General features: G+C 45.0%; 1 protein-coding gene across 6 annotated transcripts in view; it reads left to right on the forward strand.

Annotated features, from left to right (window-relative positions):
- Positions 1–23,153, forward strand: part of LOC141190776 (dicarboxylate carrier UCP2-like) — a 35,955-nt gene that overhangs the window by 3,319 nt on the left and 9,483 nt on the right. For 2 of the 6 annotated variants that reach the window (XM_073661252.1, XM_073661256.1), the window contains 5 exons: positions 13,160–13,331; positions 17,386–17,571; positions 17,645–17,852; positions 20,024–20,221; positions 20,454–20,555. In XM_073661252.1, the coding sequence (XP_073517353.1) occupies positions 17,446–17,571; positions 17,645–17,852; positions 20,024–20,221; positions 20,454–20,555 (634 nt within the window). In that variant the 5' untranslated portion in view covers positions 13,160–13,331; positions 17,386–17,445. Of the gene's footprint in view, positions 1–13,159; positions 13,332–14,205; positions 17,572–17,644; positions 17,853–20,023; positions 20,222–20,453; positions 20,556–23,153 lie in introns of those variants that run through there. The other 4 variants (XM_073661253.1, XM_073661255.1, XM_073661254.1 and 1 more) reach the window with 4 other exon arrangements.

A 23,153-nucleotide genomic window follows, 5' to 3' on the forward strand; every position in this document is an offset into this window, starting at 1 on the left:
TATGATACTGTCTGCTGAGCCGTATCTCAGCCTGTCCTGTGTGATACCGTCTGCTGAGCTACTGTGTCTAATCCGCTCCTGTGTGATACTGTCTGCTGAGCTGTGTATCTAATCCTATCCTGTGTGATACTGTCTGCTGAGCCGTGTATCTAATCCTATCCTGTGTGATACTGTCTGCTGAGCCGTATCTCAGCCCGTCCTGTGTGATACTGTCTGCTGAGCCGTGTATCTAATCCTATCCTGTGTGATACTGTCTGCTGAGCCGTATCTCAACCTGTCCTGTGTGATACTGTCTGCTGAGCCGTATCTCAGCCCGTCCTGTGTGATACTGTCTGCTGAGCCGTGTATCTAATCCTATCCTGTGTGATACTGTCTGCTGAGCCGTATCTCAACCTGTCCTGTGTGATACTGTCTGCTGAGCCGTATCTCAGCCCGTCCTGTATGATACTGTCTGCTGAGCCGTATCTCAGCCCGTCCTGTGTGATACTGTCTGCTGAGCCGTATCTCAGCCTGTCCTGTGTGATACCGTCTGCTGAGCCGTATCTCAGCCTGTCCTGTATGATACTGTCTGCTGAGCCGTGTATCTAATCCTATCCTGTGTGATACCATCTGTTGAGCCGTGTATCTAATCCTATCCTGTGTGATACTGTCTGCTGAGCCGTGTATCTAATCCTATCCTGTGTGATACTGTCTGCTGAGCCGTATCTCAACCTGTCCTGTGTGATACTGTCTGCTGAGCCGTATCTCAGCCTGTCCTGTATGATACTGTCTGCTGAGCCGTATCTCAGCCCGTCCTGTGTGATACTGTCTGCTGAGCCGTATCTCAGCCTGTCCTGTATGATACTGTCTGCTGAGCCGTATCTCAGCCCGTCCTGTGTGATACTGTCTGCTGAGCCGTGTATCTAATCCTATCCTGTGTGATACTGTCTGCTGAGCCGTATCTCAGCCTGTCCTGTGTGATACTGTCTGCTGAGCCGTATCTCAGCCTGTCCTGTGTGATACTGTCTGCTGAGCCGTATCTCAGCCCGTCCTGTGTGATACTGTCTGCTGAGCTGTGTATCTAATCCTCTCCTGTGTGATACTGTCTGCTGAGCCGTATCTCAGCCTGTCCTGTGTGATACTGTCTGCTGAGCCGTATCTCAGCCTGTCCTGTGTGATACTGTCTGCTGAGCCGTATCTCAGCCTGTCCTGTGTGATACTGTCTGCTGAGCCGTATCTCAGCCTGTCCTGTGTGATACTGTCTGCTGAGCCGTATCTCAGCCTGTCCTGTGTGATACTGTCTGCTGAGCCGTATCTCAGCCTGTCCTGTGTGATACTGTCTGCTGAGCCGTATCTCAGCCCGTCCTGTGTGATACTGTCTGCTGAGCTGTGTATCTAATCCTCTCCTGTGTGATACCGTCTGCTGAGCCGTGTATCTAATCCTATCCTGTGTGATACTGTCTGCTGAGCCGTGTATCTAATCCTATCCTGTGTGATACTGTCTGCTGAGCCTTGTATCTAATCCTCTCCTGTGTGATACCGTCTGCTGAGCCGTGTATCTAATCCTCTCCTGTGTGATACCGTCTGCTGAGCCGTGTATCTAATCCTATCCTGTGTGATACTGTCTGCTGAGCCTTGTATCTAATCCTATCCTGTGTGATACTGTCTGCTGAGCCTTGTATCTAATCCTCTCCTGTGTGATACTGTCTGCTGAGCCGTATCTCAGCCTGTCCTGTGTGATACTGTCTGCTGAGCGGTATCTCAGCCTGTCCTGTGTGATACAGTAGCTCGGGTACACAGCGGGGGTCGGGTTTCCTCCGGTCCCCGGTAAACAAGGTGCTGGGTTTCGGCACATGACGTCACAGGCCCGGGCCCTCCACCAGCCCCTGATGTTGATTGGCTGAGCTCCTCGCCTGCAGCCAATCACAGGGCTGTGTGGTGGTGACGGGATGAGACGTTCGCTGTCACTTCTTTGGGACGTTCTAGGAATAAGACGTCGGTGACGCAGATGTGACACTTTCCACCCGGGGTCAGGAGGACGTCAGTCCCGAGGCTCCAGGCTCCCATTACTGAGGCTTCTCTGGGGAAGCTGGATGACCACCAACATGGCGGCCTCCTGAACTGTAGCAGATCTGGCTGACAACCAATATGGCGGTCATATGTGGCCATACAGGTTGTCAGACAACTTTCCCCAAAACAGACGTAACCAATAATAGAATATTGGAGGTGTCGCTCTGTGCTATGACCCCCGGCTGCCATAGTCCCAGCGGCTGCCATAGTCCCAGCGGCTGCCATAGTCCCAGCGACTGCCATAGTCCCAGCGGCTGCCATAGTCCCAGCGGCTGCCACCGATCCTCCACCTTGCCAACGTTTACCATAGCTGGGTTTCGCCATTGCCCACCTTCAGTAGCCCCTCGCCCCTCTTCACCCCACAAAGGTGCGATCCGATGACGCAGCATCCAGATGTAACACAACTGTATTATGCCAGCGTTAGCCCACCCTAATGACCCCACAGTTTAGGGAGAGGTTCCCATAAATCCTGCCCATCTTAGCCCAGGACGTGCCCAATATTCGGGGATTGTTGGCAGCAGGAGCTGGAGTGGCGTCTGTTGTCTGTACAGTAGTGGGTGTGGGCACCGACCTGGAAATATGGGAATGTAGGGAAGACATAGACTGTGAAGGTAAAGGGGAATGTGACACCTATGACAACCATTATTACCAAACATCACAAGTCCAGAGGAAAGGAACAAGGGACGCGCCTCTAACCTCACCCGCTCCTGTGGATCAACACAGAAACTGTGCCACCGGTGACGCAACTTAGAGTTCCCCCACAGTTTAATATCTTCTATATGCCCTTCACACAGTACGATGCCTCTACCCTGCCCCCCACACATGATGCCCACGCACTGCCTTATTTCCATGTTATGACGACCTTACAGTGCCCCCATACAATCTGATGCCCCAAGAATCCTCTTACACAGTATGATGCCCCCAGAGTCTCTTTACACAGTATGATGCCCCACAGCACCCATGCATAACATCAGGGCGGGCTCCAGGTTTTTGTGGGCCCCGAGCAAAAGAGTCTCAGTGGCCCCTTTAGCACATACCACGATTCATGATGCACAGATACGGAGGAGAAATATAGGTATACAACACAAGGCCCAGGCTGCCCCCTCATCCTTCACATATGCAGACATGCACACACACACAGTACGCCGACATGCACACACACAGTTCGCAGACATGCACACCCACAATACACAGACATGCACACACACACAGTTCGCAGACATGCACACACACACAGTTCGCAGACATGCACACCCACAGTACGCAGACATGCACACCCACAGTACGCAGACATGCACACCCACAGTACGCAGACATGCACACCCACAGTACGCAGACATGCACACACACACAGTACACCGACATGCACACACACACAATACGTAGACATGCACACACACAGTACGCAGACATGCACACACAGTATGCCGACATGCACACACACACAGTACGCAGACATGCACACACACAGTACACCGACATGCGCACACACACACAATACGCAGACATGCACACACAGAGTACGCAGACATGCACACACAGTACGCCGACATGCACACACACACAATACGCAGACATGCACACACAGTACGCCGACATGCACACACATACAATACGCAGACATGCACACACACAGTATGCAGACATGCACACACAGTACGCCGATATGCACACACACAATACGCAGACATGCACACACACACAATACGCAGACATGCACACACACACAGTACGCCGACATGCGCACACACACACAGTATGCCGACATGCACACACACAGTACGCCAACATGCGCACACACACACAGTACGCCGACATGCACACACACAGTACGCCGACATGCACACACACAGTACGCCGACATGCACACATACACAGTACGCCGACATGCGTACACACACACAGTATGCCGACATGCACACGCACACAGTACGCAGACATGCACACACACACAGTACGCAGACATGCACACACAGTACGCAGACATGCACACACAGTACGCAGACATGAAACACACAGTACGCAGACATGCACACACACAGTACGCAGACATGCACACACACACAGTACGCAGACATGCACACACACACACAGTACACCGACATGCACACACACACAATACGCAGACATATGCACACACAGTATGCCGACATGCACACACACACAGTACGCAGACATGCACACACACAGTATACCGACATGCGCACACAGTACGCCGACATGCGCACACACACACAATACGCAGACATGCACACACACAGTATGCCGACATGCACACACACACAATACGCAGACATGCACACACAGTACGCAGACATGCACACACAGTACACCGACATGCGCACACACACACAATATGCAGACATGCACACACAGTACGCCGACATGCACACACACAATACGCAGACATGCACACACACAGTATGCAGACATGCACACACACACAGTACGCCGACATGCGCACACACAATACGCAGACATGCACACACACACAATACGCCGACATGCACACACACACAGTACGCCGACATGCACACACATACAGTACGCCGACATGCACACACACAGTACGCTGACATGCGCACACACACACAGTACGCCGACATGCACACACACAGTACGCCGACATGCACACACACACAGTACGCCGACATGCACACACACAGTACGCAGACATGCACACACAGTAGGCAGACATGCACACACACACAGTACGCAGACATGCACACACACAGTACACCGACATGCGCACACACACACAGTACGCAGACATGCACACACACAGTACGCAGACATGCGCACACACACACACACAGTACGCAGACATGCACATACACAATACGCAGACATGCACACACACAGTACGCAGACATGCACACACACAGTACGCAGACATGCGCACACAGTACGCAGACATGCACACACAGTACGCAGACATGCACACACACAGTACTCAGACATGCACACACACAGTACGCAGACATGCACACACAGGACGCAGACATGCACACACAGTACACAGACATGCACACAGTACACAGACATGCACACACACAGTACGCAGACATGCACACACAGTACACAGACATGCACACAGTACGCAGACATGCACACACACAGTACGCAGACATGCACACACACAGTACACAGACATGCACACAAACAGTACGCAGACATGCACACACACACAGTACGCAGACATGCACACACACAGTACGCAGACATGCACACACAGTACACAGACATGCACACACACAGTACGCAGACATGCACACACACAGTATGCAGACATGCACACACACAGTACGCTGACATGCGCACACAGTACGCAGACATGCACACACAGTGCGCAGACATGCACACACAGTGCGCAGACATGCACACAGTACGCAGACATGCACACATACAGTACACAGACATGCACACAGTACACAGACATGCACACACACAGTACGCAGACATGCACACAGTACACAGACATGCACACACACAGTACGCAGACATGCACACACAGTACGCAGACATGCACACACACACAGTATGCAGACATGCGCACACACAGTACGCAGACATGCACACAGTAAGCAGACATGCACACACAGTAAGCAGACATGCGCACACATAGTACGCAGACATGCGCACACACAGTACGCAGACATGCGCACACACAGTACGCAGACATGCACACACACGGTACGCAGACATGCACACACACGGTACGCAGACATGCGCACACACACGGTACGCAGACATGCACACACACGGTACGCAGACATGCACACACACGGTACGCAGACATGCGCACACACACGGTACGCAGACATGCACACACACACGGTACGCAGACATGCGCACACACATGGTACGCAGACATGCGCACACACACGGTACGCAGACATGCGCACACACACGGTACGCAGACATGCACACACGGTACGCAGACATGCACACACCCAGTACGCAGACATGCACGCACACACAGAACGCAGACACACACATGGTACGCATATATGCACACACACAGTATGCAGACATGCGCACAAATGCACATGGTACACAGATATGCACACATACAATACGCAGACACGCTCATACACAAACATATACACACATACATACACCTACAGGCATACATACATATTTGAACACAAATTCTTAAAAACACATATAAAACAGACATAAATATATATATTGAGAATTTCATAAGAAAAACAATGGTGTGCTTGGTGAATGGCCACCAAGATCTCCCGATCTGACCCCCTTAGACTTTTATCTTTGGGGTCATCTGAAGGCAATTGTCTATGCTGTGAAGATACGAAATGTGCAGCATCTGAAACAACGGATACTGGAAGCCTGTGCTAGCATTTCTTCTGCGGTGTTGCTATCAGTGTGTCAAGAGTGGGAGAAGAGGGTTGCATTGATAATCCAACACAATGGGCAGCACTTTGAACACATTTTATAAGTGGTCATAAACTTGTAAATAACTCATGAAAGAATAAAGTTACGTTAAAACCAAGTACACCATTGTTTTTCTTATGAAATTCTCAATAAGTTTGATGTGTCACATGACCCTCTTCCCATTGAAAAAAATAAACTGGGATCTAAAATGGCCGACTTCAAAATGGCCACCATGGTCACCACCCATCTGGAAAAGTTTTCCCCCTCCCATATACTAATGTGCCACAAGCAGGAAGTTGATATCACCAACTATTCCCATTTAATTTAGGTGTATCCATATAAATGGCCCACCCTGTATAATGCCTCCACAGGCCCCAACACATAATATGATGCCCCCAGAGTCCCTCTATACCACATATGTCAAACTCTAGCCCACAGGCAAAATCTGGCCTGCAAGCTGAGTATATTTAGCCCACGACGCCCGGTGGGTCCCCCAAGTATATTTGGCCTGTGTTGCCAAGCCGGGCAGGTCCCCCACTCTGCATCGCACTTTCACCTATATCGGCATTTGCCGATACAGCAGAAATCAATGATGGAGGAAGGAACACAATGTGGGCCCATTATACTGTATGGAGGACTATGTGGGGCCATAATACTGTATGGAGGACTATGTGGGGCCCATTATACTGTATGGAGGACTATGTGGGGCCATAATACTGTATGGAGGACTATGTGGGGCCCATTATACTGTATGGAAGACTATTTGGAGCCCGTTATATTGAATGGAGGGCTATGTGGGGCCCATTATACTGTATGGAGGGCTATGTGGGGCCATTATACTGTATGGAGGACTATGTGGGGCCCTTATTCTGTATGGAGGACTATGTGGGGCCCATTATACTGTATGGAGGACTATGTGGGGCCCATTATACTGTATGGAGGACTATGTGGGCCCATTATACTGAAGGAGGACTATTTGGAGCCATTATACTGTATGAAGGACTATGTGGGCCCATTATACTGTATGGAGGACTATGTGGGGCCCATTATACTGTATGGAGGACTATGTGGGCCCATTATACTGTATGGAGGACTATTTGGAGCCATTATACTGTATGGAGGACTATGTGGGCCATTATACTGTATGGGGGACTATTTGGAGCCATAATACTGCATGGAGGACTATGTGGGGCCATTAAACTGAATGAGGACTATGTGGGGCCATTATACTGTATGGAGAACTATGTGGGGCCATTATACTGTATGGAGGACTATGTGGGGCCATTATACTGTATGGAGGACTATGTGGGGCCATTATACTGTATGGAGGACTATGTGGGGCCATTATACTGTATGGAGGACTATGGGGGCCCAATATACTATATGGAGGACTATGTGGGCCCATTATACTGTATGGAGGACTATTTGGAGCCATTATACTGTATGGAGGACTATGTGGGGCCATTATACTGTAGGGAGGACTATGTGGGGCCATTATACTGTATGGAGGACTATGAGGGGCCATTATACTGTATGGAGGACTATGTGGGGCCATTATACTGTATGGAGGACTATGTGGGGCCATTATACTGTATGGAGGACTATATGGGTCCCATTATACTGTATGGAGGACTAGTGGGGCCCATTATTCTGTATGGAGGACTAGTGGGGCCCATTATTCTGTATGGAGGACTATGTGGGCTCATTATACTGTATGGAGGACTATGTGGGCCCATTATACTGTATGGAGGACTATGTGGGGCCATTATACCGTATGGAGGACTATGTGGGGCCATTATACTGTATGGAGGACTATGGGGGCCCAATATACTATATGGAGGACTATTTGGAGCCATTATACTGTATGGAGGACTATGTGGAGCCATTATACTGTATGGAGGACTATGTGGGGCCATTATACTGTATGGAGGACTATGTGGGGCCATTATACTGTATGGAGGACTATGAGGGGCCATTATACTGTATGGAGGACTATGTGGGGCCATTATACTGTATGGAGGACTATGTGGGGCCATTATACTGTATGGAGGACTATATGGGTCCCATTATACTGTATGGAGGACTAGTGGGGCCCATTATTCTGTATGGAGGACTAGTGGGGCCCATTATTCTGTATGGAGGACTATGTGGGCCCATTATACTGTATGGAGGACTATGTGAGCTCATTATACTGTATGGAGGACTATGTGGGGCACATTATTCTGTATGGAGGACTATGTGGGGCGCATTATTCTGTATGGGGGACTATGTGGGGCCCATTATAAGGTATGGAGGACTATGTTGGCCCATTATACTGTATGGAGGACTATGTGGGGCCCATTATATTGCATGGAGGGCTATGTGGGGCCCATTATATTGTATGTAGGACTATGTGGGCCCATTATACTGTTTGGAGGACTATGTGGGGCCCATTATACTGTATGGAGGACTATGTGGGGCCCATTATACTGTATTGAGGACTATGTGGGGCCCATTATACTGTATGGAGGACTATTTGGAGCCATTATACTGTATGGAAGACTATGTGGGGCTCATTATACTGTATGGAGGACTATGTGGGACCCATTATACTGTATGGAGGACTATGTGGGGCCATTCTACTGTATGGAGGACTATGTGGGGCCCATTATACTGTATGGAGGACTATGTAGGGCCCATTATACTGTTTTCAGGACTATGTGAGGCCCATTATACTGTATGGAGGACTATGATGGGGCCATTATTCTGTATGGAGCACTATGTGGAGTCATTATACTGTATGGAGCACTATATCGGGTTATTATAGTGTATGGAGGACTATGTGGGGCCATTATACTGTATGGACGCCCCCTTGAGGAAGCTAGTGCGAAATGCGCATTGGGGCCAGGGGTCATGTGGTAAGTGGGTCCTAACAGCTTTCCTGACTGGTAATAGCATGTAACACATGATTTGACACTGCTAACACCACAAAATGAGATATTCTTGCTTGATTCAGTGAGGTGACACTAACTGGGGTCTGAGATTTCAGCACAGGGTAACTGTGCACTGGGTACATGAGCACTGATAGTCTGCAGCCTGCATTTATGATTGCACTTGAGGCATAGACTGAGGTATATATATATATATATATAATGGCGTGCTGTTAAACTGTGACTTGTGTTTTCTCTGCCTGCTGTTTGCCACCTCCCGTGGAGAGGGGAAGATAAAGCCCTTCTGATTACTAAAAAGACTGGTGTTAAACTGTTTACTGCAATGTGATTTGATTGATGTTAATGCCACTCAGGATATATACTTGTAAACCTGCAAACCACCCCAATTGATCGGTTCATTATTTACTACGGCTCACTGTCTGCTAAATAACTGTTTTTAATTGTTTGTCAGCATATATGTAAAATAAATGGATTTATACTTTTTCACAAAAATTGCTGCATGTGTAATTACTCTGTCTTTCTAAGTAAAATGCTTAATAAGGAGTTAGCATGATTTATATCAAAGTCTGGTTCTTTTTGTGGTATATTGTATGGAGGACTATGTGGGGCCCATTATACTGTATGGAGGACTACATGAGGCTCATTATAGTGTATGGAGGACTATGTGGGGCCCATTATACTGTATGGAGGACTATGTGGGGCCATTATTCTGCATGGAGGACTATGTGGAGCCCATTATACTGTATGGAAGACTATGTGGGGCCCATTATACTGTATTGTGGACTATGTGGGGTCATTATACTGTATTGAGGACTATGTGGGGTCATTATACTGTATGGAGGACTATGTGGGGCCCATTATACTGTATGGAGGACTATGTAGGGCCCATTATACTGTTTTCAGGACTATGTGAGGCCCATTATACTGTATGGAGGACTATGATGGGGCCATTATTCTGTATGGAGCACTATGTGGAGTCATTATACTGTATGGAGCACTATATCGGGTTATTATAGTGTATGGAGGACTATGTGGGGCCATTATACTGTATGAAGGACTATGTGGGGCCCATTATACTGTATGGAGGACTACATGAGGCCCATTATAGTGTATGGAGGACTATGTGGGGCCCATCATACTGTATGGAGGACTATCTGGGGCCATTATACTGTATGGAGGACTATGTGGGGCCATTATACTGTATGGAGGACTATGTGGGGCCATTATTCTGTATGGAGGACTATGTGGAGCCCATTATACTGTATGGAAGACTATGTGGGGCCCATTATACTGTATTGAGGACTATGTGGGGTCATTATACAGTATGGCGGACTATGTGGGGCCATTATACTGTATGGCGGACTATGTGGGGCCAATTATGCTATATGGAGGACTATGTGGGGCCATTATACTGTATGCAGGACTATGTGGGGCCCATTATGCTATATAGAGGACTGTGTGGGGCCATTATACTGTATGGAGGGCTGTGTGGGGATTACAGTTGGAAAATCATTCTCTAATGGGGTCACCATTCCTTGTGGGGGGATGGTGGGTTGAGGAAGGGGGGTACAGTAGGGTCATCATACCATGCGTGTCGACGATAGTGTGGAGGAATTCACTGTGGGGGTATCATACTGTGTTTGGAGGCATTTTTGTTTGCATCATACTTTATTATCTGTCTTATTCAAGGTTTTTTTTCCCTTGTTATTGCATATATAAATTAGGCCATTGCGCCATATACTTTTTACTGACTTTACATAAGATGATATTATTTCAAAATTCTATTCTAAGATCTAATAATTAAAAAGTACTTTGTTCGTGGGACAACTTTGTTTCCATATGACAATGTTCTTCATATATTTGATGATAAGGAAAAACTTCTTCAATTATAGACATTTTTTTAATAAATATCAAGGTTGGCCCACGACTTTGTCCAAGGTTTAAATTTTAGCCCTCTGTGTATTTGAGTTAGACATCCCTGCTCTACACAGTATGATGCCCCACAGCCCCCACACACAGTATGATGCCCCACAGCCCCCACACATAGTATGATGCGCCACAGCCCCCACACACAGTATGATGCCACTACAGCCCCCACACACAGTATGATGCCCCACAGCCCCCACACATAGTATGATGCCCCACAGCCCCCACACACAGTATGATGCCACTACAGCCCCCACACACAGTATGATGCCCCACAGCCCCCACACATAGTATGATGCCCCACAGCCCCCACACACAGTATGATGCCACTACAGCCCCCACACACAGTATGATGCCCCACAGCCCCCACAAACAGTATGATGCCCCACAGCTCCCACACACTATGATGCCTCACAGCCCCTACACACAGTATGATGCCACTGCAGCCCCAACACACACAGTATGATGCCCCACAGCCCCAACACACACAGTATGATGCCCCACAGCCCCCATACACAGTATGATGCCCCACAGCCCCCACACATAGCATGATGCCCCACAGCCCCCACACACAGTAAATTGCCCCACAGCCCCCACACACAGTATGATGCCACTGCAGCCCCAACACACACAGTATGATGCCCCACAGCCCCCACACATAGTATGATGCCCCACAGACCCCACACACAGTAAATTGCCCCACAGCCCCCACACACAGTATTATGCCCCATAGCCTTCAGACACAGTATGATGCCTTCACAGCCCCACACCCCCGACACACACACAGTATGATGTCCCCATACATAGTATGATGTGTCCACACACAGTATGATGCCCCCAGAGTACCTCTACACAGTATGATGTCCCACAGCCCTCACACATAGTATGATGTCTCCATAGCCCCACACCCCCGACACACACACAGTATGATGTCTCCACACACAGTATGATGTCCCACAGCCCTCACACATAGTATGATGCCTCCACAGCCCCACACCCCCGACACACACACAGTATGATGTCCCCATACATAGTATGATGTCTCCACACACTATATGATGCCCCCATACACACAGTATGATGCCCCCAGAGTACCTCTACACAGTATGATGCCCCACAGCCCCCACACATAGTATGATGCCTCCACAGCCCCCCCCCCCCACACACACACACACACAGTAGGATGACTCCCACACATAGTATGATGTCCACACACACAATATGATGCCCCCATACAGACAGTATGATGCCTCCACAGCCCCCACACATAGTATGATGCCTCCACAGGCCCCCCCACACACAATATGATGTCCCCATACACACAGTATGATGCCCCACAGCTCCCACATACATATTGATGATACACAGCCCCCACACATAGTATGAAGCCTCCACACACAATATGATGCCCCCAGAGTCCCTCTATACAATATAATGCCCCACAGCCCCCACATTATGGTGCCCTCCACACAATATGATGGTCCCCACACACCGTATGACGCCTTCAGTGTCCTTCTACATAGTGTACAGCTCTCCTCTGCTCCACCATTATGTTCAACTGTATCTGCACCTAAAGACGTACAGTTGACTGTCCCACTGGATCCGAGATGGTTGGGAGGCGGTATTATTACTACCATTACAGCTCTCACCAGCATTGTCACCCAGCTTCTCCCAAACTCCAGATTTATAATGATTTCAGAAAGACTCATTTAGAAATTTAACCCCTTGAGTACCGTCATTGTCCACTATGGGGGATGGAATGCATAACGGATACACATAATGTAGGACTTTGGTTTCGGTCCAGTGTCAGTGTGAACGAGGCCTGAGCTCTTTGTGATTTGTTCTGTCACACACAGCGATTTACACAAGTGACAAGTGATCCGAGTCTTCTGCCCCTGTTCCGGGAGACGTTGTAATTAGATGAGGCTGCTGTGCCCAAAATATAAAAGCGGGGGTCCGGCTCGTCCCTGTCAACACTGGACTCAGAGCGAGAGAGAGACGCAGCGAGACCGGGAGCGTGGACCATAGGTAAGGAAGGGGAAATATAGGAAGAGAAATGATATAATGAGAATGTATAGAAAATATAATAATGATAATGTATCAATAATAAGAATATAAAGAGACATAATCACAGAAATTATAAAAAAATATATAAAACTAATATAAAGAAACGTAGAAATGATCATGTAAAAATAATGTAAAGTAATATAATCAACTAAACTACAGAAAATATAGAATATATAATAAGTAATAAGAAGAAACAAAATATAAATGATAGTAATAGAAAATGTGATATAATATAAAATAACATAATCATCTACATTACAAAAAGACCAGAAAATGGCCTCCTCCATAAATAATAATAAGAATAATATAATAGAAAATAATATAACTCTAGAAATGATAATAATGAGAGAATATGTATTATTGTTATTATTTAAAATAATTATTTAACAAAATATATTGATAAAATTAAAAATATACATAAAACACTAATATAAAGAAAATATTTATAATAGATGTATAATTTATATTTACAGGACTTCCAAAAAGAAGAAATAAATAGATTTTGTTATTTTTCATCGTCATTATTTAATTGGGACTATTCCTGATTAATATATATATATATATATATATATACAGCATATTCACACAGTATATATATATATATATATATATATATATATATATATATATATATATATATATATATATATATATATAATATAATATATATTATTGCAGGCCAATATCCCCTACAGGGAGTAAGAAAAATACTATGAAAATTTTAAAAAAATTATATATATATATATATATATATATATATATAATTAAAATAATTTAAAAAATAAATAAAAAAATCTGTATATTCAGTATTGCTACATCCATAAAAGTCCAATCTATCACAATCTAAAATTAATTAACCCATAAGGAAATATAATCATAATGCCAGAATTGTTGTTTTTTGGTCACTGTAACTCACCTAAAAATGGCAGAAAAAGCGACAAAAACTTGGTATGTACCCCAATTCTGTATCAATACAAACAACAGCCAGTCTCCAAATATTGAGATACAAAGCTTTTTTTTTATTTATTTTTTATTCAGATTTTTGATTCTCCATAATGTCAGATCAATTTTCCCACCAATTAAACGCTGGGGGGGAAAAAATGGCGGATTTTCATGTTTTTTTTTTCACCTTTTCACCGCACTTGACTACTGCAACTTTTTGTTTGTTTGTTTGTTTTTTTTTCAAAAAGTTTTAAAATCCCTCATTTCCCGCTGCCCCAAATTGTGAGTTAAACCGTAAAATGAGACTAAATCCATCTGCAGAATCCATTGCGTATTTCTCGGCGACATGACTGGGTTCACTCCCTGCCCTCGGATCACTCCACGCTGTCAGGGACGGCTTTTAGCACCTCTGTACCTACATCAGCGTCTGTTTTCGTGGGTTTCAGTCCCGCCCGGCCCGGGATTAAGAAGATCTATAAAAAGAAAGGAATTTACTGTCTTGTCTTTGTATCCTCAGTCCTGAGAACGAGATCCTTCTATTCTCTAGAGAGATTTCGGTTTATGTCACCGGACAGAACTGAATAAAAACAATGAATCAGATCTGACGTAAAATGAAGGGTTGAAAGGACGCCGCCCGAGGTGAGGGTTTGGGAACTGATGTAAAAATAAGCCCCAAAACAAATATATATACAGCGTACGTACATACACACTAGAATATCGGCTAGAGGATGTCTCCTGCACACAGACCACAGAATAGCCTCCTGCGGAAAGTCAGGTAATTTTTTTTATAAAATAATTTATTTGTATAATTAGCGCTACAAGGACACGGTGGTCACACGATCTGCCGCCTATGATCATCGTAGGATCCCAATCTTACCCATTTACCCCCTCCACTAGAGCCATTTCCATATGTCAAACTTTGTGAATAGAATTCCAAGACGGCAGTGACAACCGACACAATTTGTGAAGAAATTTGTATTCACACCAAGATTAAAACTTCAGTGATATTCTGGTCTCGGTGGCCACAGAGGATGTCGGGTCAGCGGAGGACGTGACCGCAGATCTGACTTGGCATGGGGTAAAGGCTTCAGATATGTCAGTGATCAGCATACCCGGGTAAGGTCACAAGTCATGGCACCCGCTGATTATATACGTGTCAACAAGTTTCACCCTTCACCCATATTCCTGCCTATCTGTCCACACATCCCCCAGAAGCTGGTGCTCCGGCAGCAGCACATTCCCCCAAAATACTAAATTGCCTCGGGAATTCGGCTGTTTTCAGCATTTGTGTTAGTTTAGTGGGTCTGTATATATTTAGGGGTCTGGTCTGGGGTCTGTATATATTTAGGGGTCTGGTCTGGGGTCTGTATTTTTTTACGGGGTCTGATCTAAAGTTTGATTTAAAGGGGTCTGATCCGAGGTCTGGTCTGAGGTCTATATTTAAGGGGTCTGCTCTGAGGTCTGGTTTGGGGGTCTATATTGCTGCCGGCTGTTTGGCATTTGTGTCAGTTTTAGGGGACATGATTAGGGGTCAGGCCTGGAAGTTGTATTTATTCAGGGGTCTAGTCAGGGGTCTGTATTTATTGAGGGGTCTGAACTGGGATCTGTACATATTAGGGGTCTGGTCTGGGGTCTACATTAGTTTATGAGGTCTAGTCTGAGGTCTGTATTTATTTAGGGGTCTGAATATATTTAGGGGGTCTGGACTGACATCTGTACATATTTAGGGGTCAGCTCTGAGGTCTGTTTTTATTCACGGGTCTGGTTTGGGGGCTGTATTTAATCAAGGGTCTGAAAAGGGATCTCTACATATTAGGGGTCTGATCTGGGGTTTGTAGTGGTTTAAGAGTCTGGTCTGGGGTCTGTATTTATCTATGGGTTCTGTAATTGCTGGATTTGTTTAGGTGGTCTAAACTCTGTGTTTTTGTAGGGGGTCTTGTACTTATCTTTGGGGCGTGGTCTAGGGTCTGTACATATTTAGGGGTCTATATTCATCTACATGGTCTGGGATCTGTATTGATTTAGGAGCATTGATCTGGGGTCTGTAGTTCTTTACTGGTTCCGGTCTGGAATCTGTAGTTCTTTACTGGTTCCGGTCTGGAATCTGTATTTCTTTACGGGGTCCGGTCTGGAATCTGTATTTCTTTATAGGGTCCGGTCTGGGGTCTGTATTTCTTTATGGGGTCCAGTCTGGGGTCTGTATTTCTTTACGGGGCCCGGTCTGTATTCATTTTGATGTCTGATGATGGGGGTCATTACTGCCATACAAATCTGTTACAAATGTAACAAACCCTCAGCTGTGGGTTCCATGTTTAGTTATTGCTGGAAACCTGTATATGGCGATGCCCTTTAAATTGAGGTTTGGGATTTTGTCACTAAAGAACGTACAGAAAACTTTCACCGAGATTTATTTCATGACCGAGCGGAAATTAACTGATCGAAACGGGAAGTCGTGGAAGAAATGTGAAAATCAGCGATGATCTGCGTCACATCGTTACACTCCAACATCCCTTCTACTCACAAAGCAGAACTCCTGTAATCTGGCATCTAACAGTCCAATAATTCCGATAGTCCGGCACCATATCTCAGTCCACTAGACATGTATTTGGGGCTAAAAATCATTTTAGTAATTGGGCTTCATCAAATATTTTGCACCCTTGCTTTCTATAGCCTCTATGTTGCATTGTCTATTCCTGGCTGCAGAGTGAGTTAACTGAGAATATATCAGTGAGCTCATTCTGACGGTCTGATGGCAGAGTTTGCGTCTCCATTACCGGTCCTATTTTTATGAGCTCCTCTCCGCTGATTTATTATGACCACAGATCACGTCAAAGTGATCTGTGGTCATAAAAGAGCCTGTAAATGCCAAATGGTACAAAATATGTAATGAAACCCATTTGCAAATATTATTTTTTTGCCCAAAATACTTGTATTTAGGTGAGAAAAAAAAGTGTCCCCAGCCCCTTTAAGTTTTATTTAAAGGGACTGGCCCTTTAAGAACATGTAGGAAATGTATGGAGACGGACACCATTACGTGATGGGATCCCAAAGTTATAATATTTTATCTTCATAGGTAAAGTGTGAAAAGTATCTCTGGTCGTCGACTACAAAACTACTTTGCTTAGATAAAGAGATGGTCGGACTGAAGCCCTCCGAGGTTCCCCCCACGCTGACGGTGAAGTTTGTGGGCGCTGGGGCGGCAGCCTGTATTGCGGATTTGGTCACATTCCCCTTAGACACGGCGAAAGTCAGATTGCAGGTAAATAAGGTGACCCGATGGGGGGAGGGGTGTAAATATATGAAAAAGTCTTCACTCCCTGTCCTATCTGCAGATCCAAGGGGAGGGTCCGGCGCAGCCCAGCGTCCGAGTCGTCCAGTACAAGGGGGTGATGGGGACGATCTCCACCATGGTGAAGATGGAGGGGCCAGCCAGTCTCTACAATGGGCTGGTGGCCGGGCTGCAGCGGCAGATGACCTTCGCCTCTATCCGTATTGGGATGTACGACTCCGTGAAACAGTTCTACTGTCGGCAGTCGGAGAGTGAGCGACGTCCATTACTGGTCACTGTGTGGATAGAGGGAAACCGGCATTGTGTTGTGCTGAGGCCAGAGCTCTTATGTGGGATCTTCTTATGGGGGAAACTTAACAATGTCACATATAACAAAATGTGCCCCATAATAGTGGCAGCCACAGTATATCTAAAATAGTGACAACACAGTGACTGCATAACAGTGACCCCATAACAGTGACATCATAGTGACCCCACAACAGTGACATCATAGTGACCCGATAACAGTGACACAACAGTGACCGCATAAAAGTGACATCACAGTGACCCCATAACAGTGACATCATAGTGACTATATAACAGTGACCCCATAACAGTGACATCATAGTGACCCCACAACAGTGACATCACAGTGACCCCACAACAATGACATCATAGTGACCCCACAACAGTGACATCACAGTGACCCCACAACAGTGACACCACAGTGACCCCACAACAGTGACATCACAGTGACCCCACAACAGTGGCATCATAGTGACTACATAACAGTGACCCCTTAACAGTGACATCATAGTGACCCCACAACAGTGACATCACAGTGACCCCACAACAATGACATCACAGTGACCCCACAACAATGACATCATAGTGACCCCATAACAGTGACATCATAGTGACCCCATAACAGTGACACCACAGTGACCCCATGACAGTGACATCATAGTGAACTCATAACAGTCACATCACAGTGACTCCATAACAGTGACACCACAGTGACCCCATAACAGTGACCCCACAACAGTGACATCACAGTGACCCCATAACAGTGACATCACAGTGACCCCATAACAGTGAGACCACAGTGACCCCATAACAGTGTCATCATAGTGACCCCATAACAGTGTCATCATAGTGACTCCTTAACAGGGAAATCAGAGTACACTCATAAAAGTAGCATCACAATACACCCATATTAATGACATCATAGTTCAACCAGTGACATCACAGTACACCTATAACATACATGTCAAACTCCAGCCTGTGGCCAAATCTGGCCCGCAGAGTGGTTATATTTGGCGCGTGACACCAGAACCACCACCCCTATGTGGGGCCCATTATACTGTATGGAGGATTATGTGGGGCCATTATACTGTATGGAGGACTGTGTGGGGCCCATTATACTGTATGGAGGACTAAGTGGGGCCCATTATACTGTATGGAGGACTATGTTGGGCCCATTATACTGTATGGAGGACTATGTGGGGCCCATTATACTATATGGAGGACTATGTGGGGCCATTATACTGTATGGAGGACTATGTGGGGCCCATTATACTGTATGGAGGACTATGTGGGGCCCATTATACTGTATGGAGGACTATGTGGGGCCCATTATACTGTATGGAGGACTATGTGGGGCCCATTATACTGTATGGAGGACTATGTGGGCCATTATACTGTATGGAGGACTATGTGGGGCCCATTATACTGTATGGAGGACTATGTGGGGCCCATTATACTGTATGGAGGACTATGTGGGGCCCAATATACTATATGGAGGACTATGTGGGGCCATTATACTGTATGGAGGACTATGTGGGGCCATTATACTGTATGGAGGACTATGTTGGGCCATTATACTGTATGGAGGACTTTGTGGGGTCATTATTCTGTATAGAGGACTATGTGGGGCCATTATACTGTATGGAGGACTATGTGGGGCCATTATACTGTATGGAGGACTATGTGGGGCCATTATACAGTATGGAGGACTATGTGGGGCCCATTATACTGTATGGAGGACTATGTGGGGACCATTATACTGTATGGAGGACTATGTGGGGACCATTATACTGTATGGAGGATTATGTGGGACCATTATACTGTATGGAGGACTATGTGGGGACCATTATACTGTATGGAGGATTATGTGGGACCATTATACTGTATGGAGGACTATGTGGGGCCATTATACTGTATGGAGGACTGTGTGAATGAGGGCCTGTTCGTGTTATACCCTTTTCCCCAAGTCTGGCGCTGCCCATAGCTCTTGGCACACAAGCAGGACACGGGCGCACATGATGGCACATCCCTGGGGTCTGGTGCAGGGAGAGGGCCGCCATGTTGTCTGTTGTCATGGTGACGGACGCCCCCAGCTGCCCCTTTATTTATTTCCTTCTCCTCTCTTCTCTTTTCTCAGACTCCGGGGTCGCATGCCGACTTCTCGCTGGATCCACAACCGGGGCCCTGGCCGTCACCTGCGCTCAGCCAACGGATGTGGTGAAAGTGAGGTTCCAGGCCGACATCAGAGTGGTAGACGGTCACCGGAGGTACAATGGCACCGTGGACGCCTACAAGACCATCGCCAAGGAGGAGGGGGTCCGAGGACTCTGGAAAGGTGGGAGATCTCAAGATCAATTCCTTATAAATCCAGATAAAACCACAGTCATAAATATCTCTACATGTCCACTGCTTTACTTTGTAGCTTTCCAGGATTTTCACACACTTGTGGCCACCAGGGGGCGCTATGCCATTATAAAATTCACATTGGCCGCTTACTGTATACAGTATATTGTATAGATCTGTATGGGTTATATAATCACATGTGAACTATAGCTTTCTCCACGCAGGAACCATACCCAACATTACCCGCAACGCCATCGTGAACTGCGCAGAGCTGGTGACCTACGACCTGATCAAAGAAGCCATCCTCGCCCGCCAGCTGATGACAGGTGAGGACCATTCACCCAGTCATGGGAGCCGATCATATCTACCACCCCGAAGTCCAGGACACGGTCTCCTATTACCATACTAGATGGCAGCACATTATACCGATATATACTGATAATAGAGATCAACAGTCACCTCCTTATTACCAGGCCGAGCACCTGAGAAAGTCCCTGAGATAAGAGAGGACACCATGTCCACAGCGAAACATTACTGCTGATAACAAGTCTCCTCACTCCCAAAGCTATAAACATAACACCGCAGGCACAGAGAAAGAAAACAGTACACCTTCCGACTAAGGTTCACATACTTACATAACGGAGCGGAATTATAGCAGTTATATTCTTGTACATAGGGGGCAGTATTATAGTAGTTATATTCTTGTACATAGGGGCAGTATTATAGTAGTTATATTCTTGTACATAGGGGCAGTATTATAGTAGTTATATTCTTGTACATAGGGCAGTATTATAGTAGTTATATTCTTGTACATAGGGGCAGTATTATAGTAGTTATATTCTTGTACATAGGGGCAGTATTATAGTAGTTATATTCTTGTACATAGGAGCAGTATTATAGTAGTTATATTCTTGTACATAGGGAACAGTATTATAGCAGTTATATTCTTGTATATAGGAGCAGTATTATAGTAGTTATATTCTTGTACATAGGGGGCAGTATTATAGTAGTTATATTCTTCTACATAGGGAGCAGTATTATAGTAGTTATATTCTTGTACATAGGAGCAGTATTATAGTAGTTATATTCTTGTACATAGGAGCAGTATTATAGTAGTTATATTCTTGTACATAGGAGCAGTATTATAGTAGTTATATTCTTGTACATAGGGAGCAGTATTATAGCAGTTATATTCTTGTATATAGGAGCAGTATTATAGTAGTTATATTCTTGTACATAGGGGGCAGTATTATAGTAGTTATATTCTTGTACATAGGGGCAGTATTATAGTAGTTATATTCTTGTACATAGGGGCAGTATTATAGTAGTTATATTCTTCTACATAGGGAGCAGTATTATAGTAGTTATATTCTTGTACATAGGAGCAGTATTATAGTAGTTATATTATTGTACATAGGGGGCAGTATTATAGTAGTTATATTCTTGTACATAGGGGGCAGTATTATAGTAGTTATATTCTTGTACATAGGGGGCAGTATTATAGTAGTTATATTCTTGTACATAGGAGCAGTATTATAGTAGTTATATTCTTGTACATAGGGAGCAGTATTATAGTAGTTATATTCTTGTATATAGGGGCAGTATTATAGTAGTTATATTCTTGTACATAGGAGCAGTATTATAGTAGTTATATTCTTGTACATAGGGGGCAGTATTATAGTAGTTATATTCTTGTACATAGGGGGCAGTATTATAGTAGTTATATTCTTGTACATAGGAGCAGTATTATAGTAGTTATATTCTTGTACATAGGGAGCAGTATTATAGTAGTTATATTCTTGTACATAGAGGGCAGTATTATAGTAGTTATATTCTTGTACATAGAGGGCAGTATTATAGTAGTTATATTCCTGTACATAGAGGGCAGTATTATAGTTGTTATATTCTTGTATATAGGGGGCAGTATTATAGTAGTTATATTCTTGTACATAGGGGGCAGTATTATAGTAGTTATATTCTTGTACATAGGGGGCAGTATTATAGTAGTTATATTCTTGTACATAGGGGCAGTATTATAGTAGTTATATTCTTGTACATAGGAGCAGTATTATAGTAGTTATATTCTTGTACATAGGGGGCAGTGTTATAGTATTCATATTCTTGTACATAGGGGCAGTATTATAGTAGTTATATTCTTGTACATAGGGAGCAGTATTATAGTAGTTATATTATTGTACATAGGGAGCAGTATTATAGTAGTTATATTCTTGTACATAGGGGCAGTATTATAGTAGTTATATTCTTGTACATAGGGGCAGTATTATAGTAGTTATATTCTTGTATATAGGGGCAGTATTATAGTAGTTATATTCTTGTACATAGGGGGCAGTATTATAGTAGTTATATTCTTGTACATAGGGGCAGTATTATAGTAGTTATATTCTTGTACATAGGGGCAGTATTATAGTAGTTATATTCTTGTACATAGGGGCAGTATTATAGTAGTTATATTCTTGTACATAGGGGCAGTATTATAGTAGTTATATTCTTGTACATAGGAGCAGTATTATAGTAGTTATATTCTTGTACATAGGAGCAGTATTATAGTAGTTATATTCTTGTACATAGGAGCAGTATTATAGTAGTTATATTTTTGTACATAGGGAGCAGTATTATAGCAGTTATATTCTTGTATATAGGAGCAGTATTATAGTAGTTATATTCTTGTACATAGGGGGCAGTATTATAGTAGTTATATTCTTGTACATAGGGGCAGTATTATAGTACTTATATTCTTGTACATAGGGGGCAGTATTATAGTAGTTATATTCTTGTACATAGGAGCAGTATTATAGTAGTTATATTCTTGTGCATAGGAGCAGTATTATAGCAGTTATATTCTTGTACATAGGGGGCAGTATTATAGTAGTTATATGCTTGTACATAGGGGCAGTATTATAGCA

Source organism: Phyllobates terribilis, unplaced genomic scaffold (assembly GCF_046119375.1).
Source record: "Phyllobates terribilis strain yellow unplaced genomic scaffold, ASM4611937v1 Scaffold_2__4_contigs__length_985480577, whole genome shotgun sequence".
NCBI classification, from domain to species: Eukaryota; Metazoa; Chordata; class Amphibia; order Anura; family Dendrobatidae; genus Phyllobates; species Phyllobates terribilis.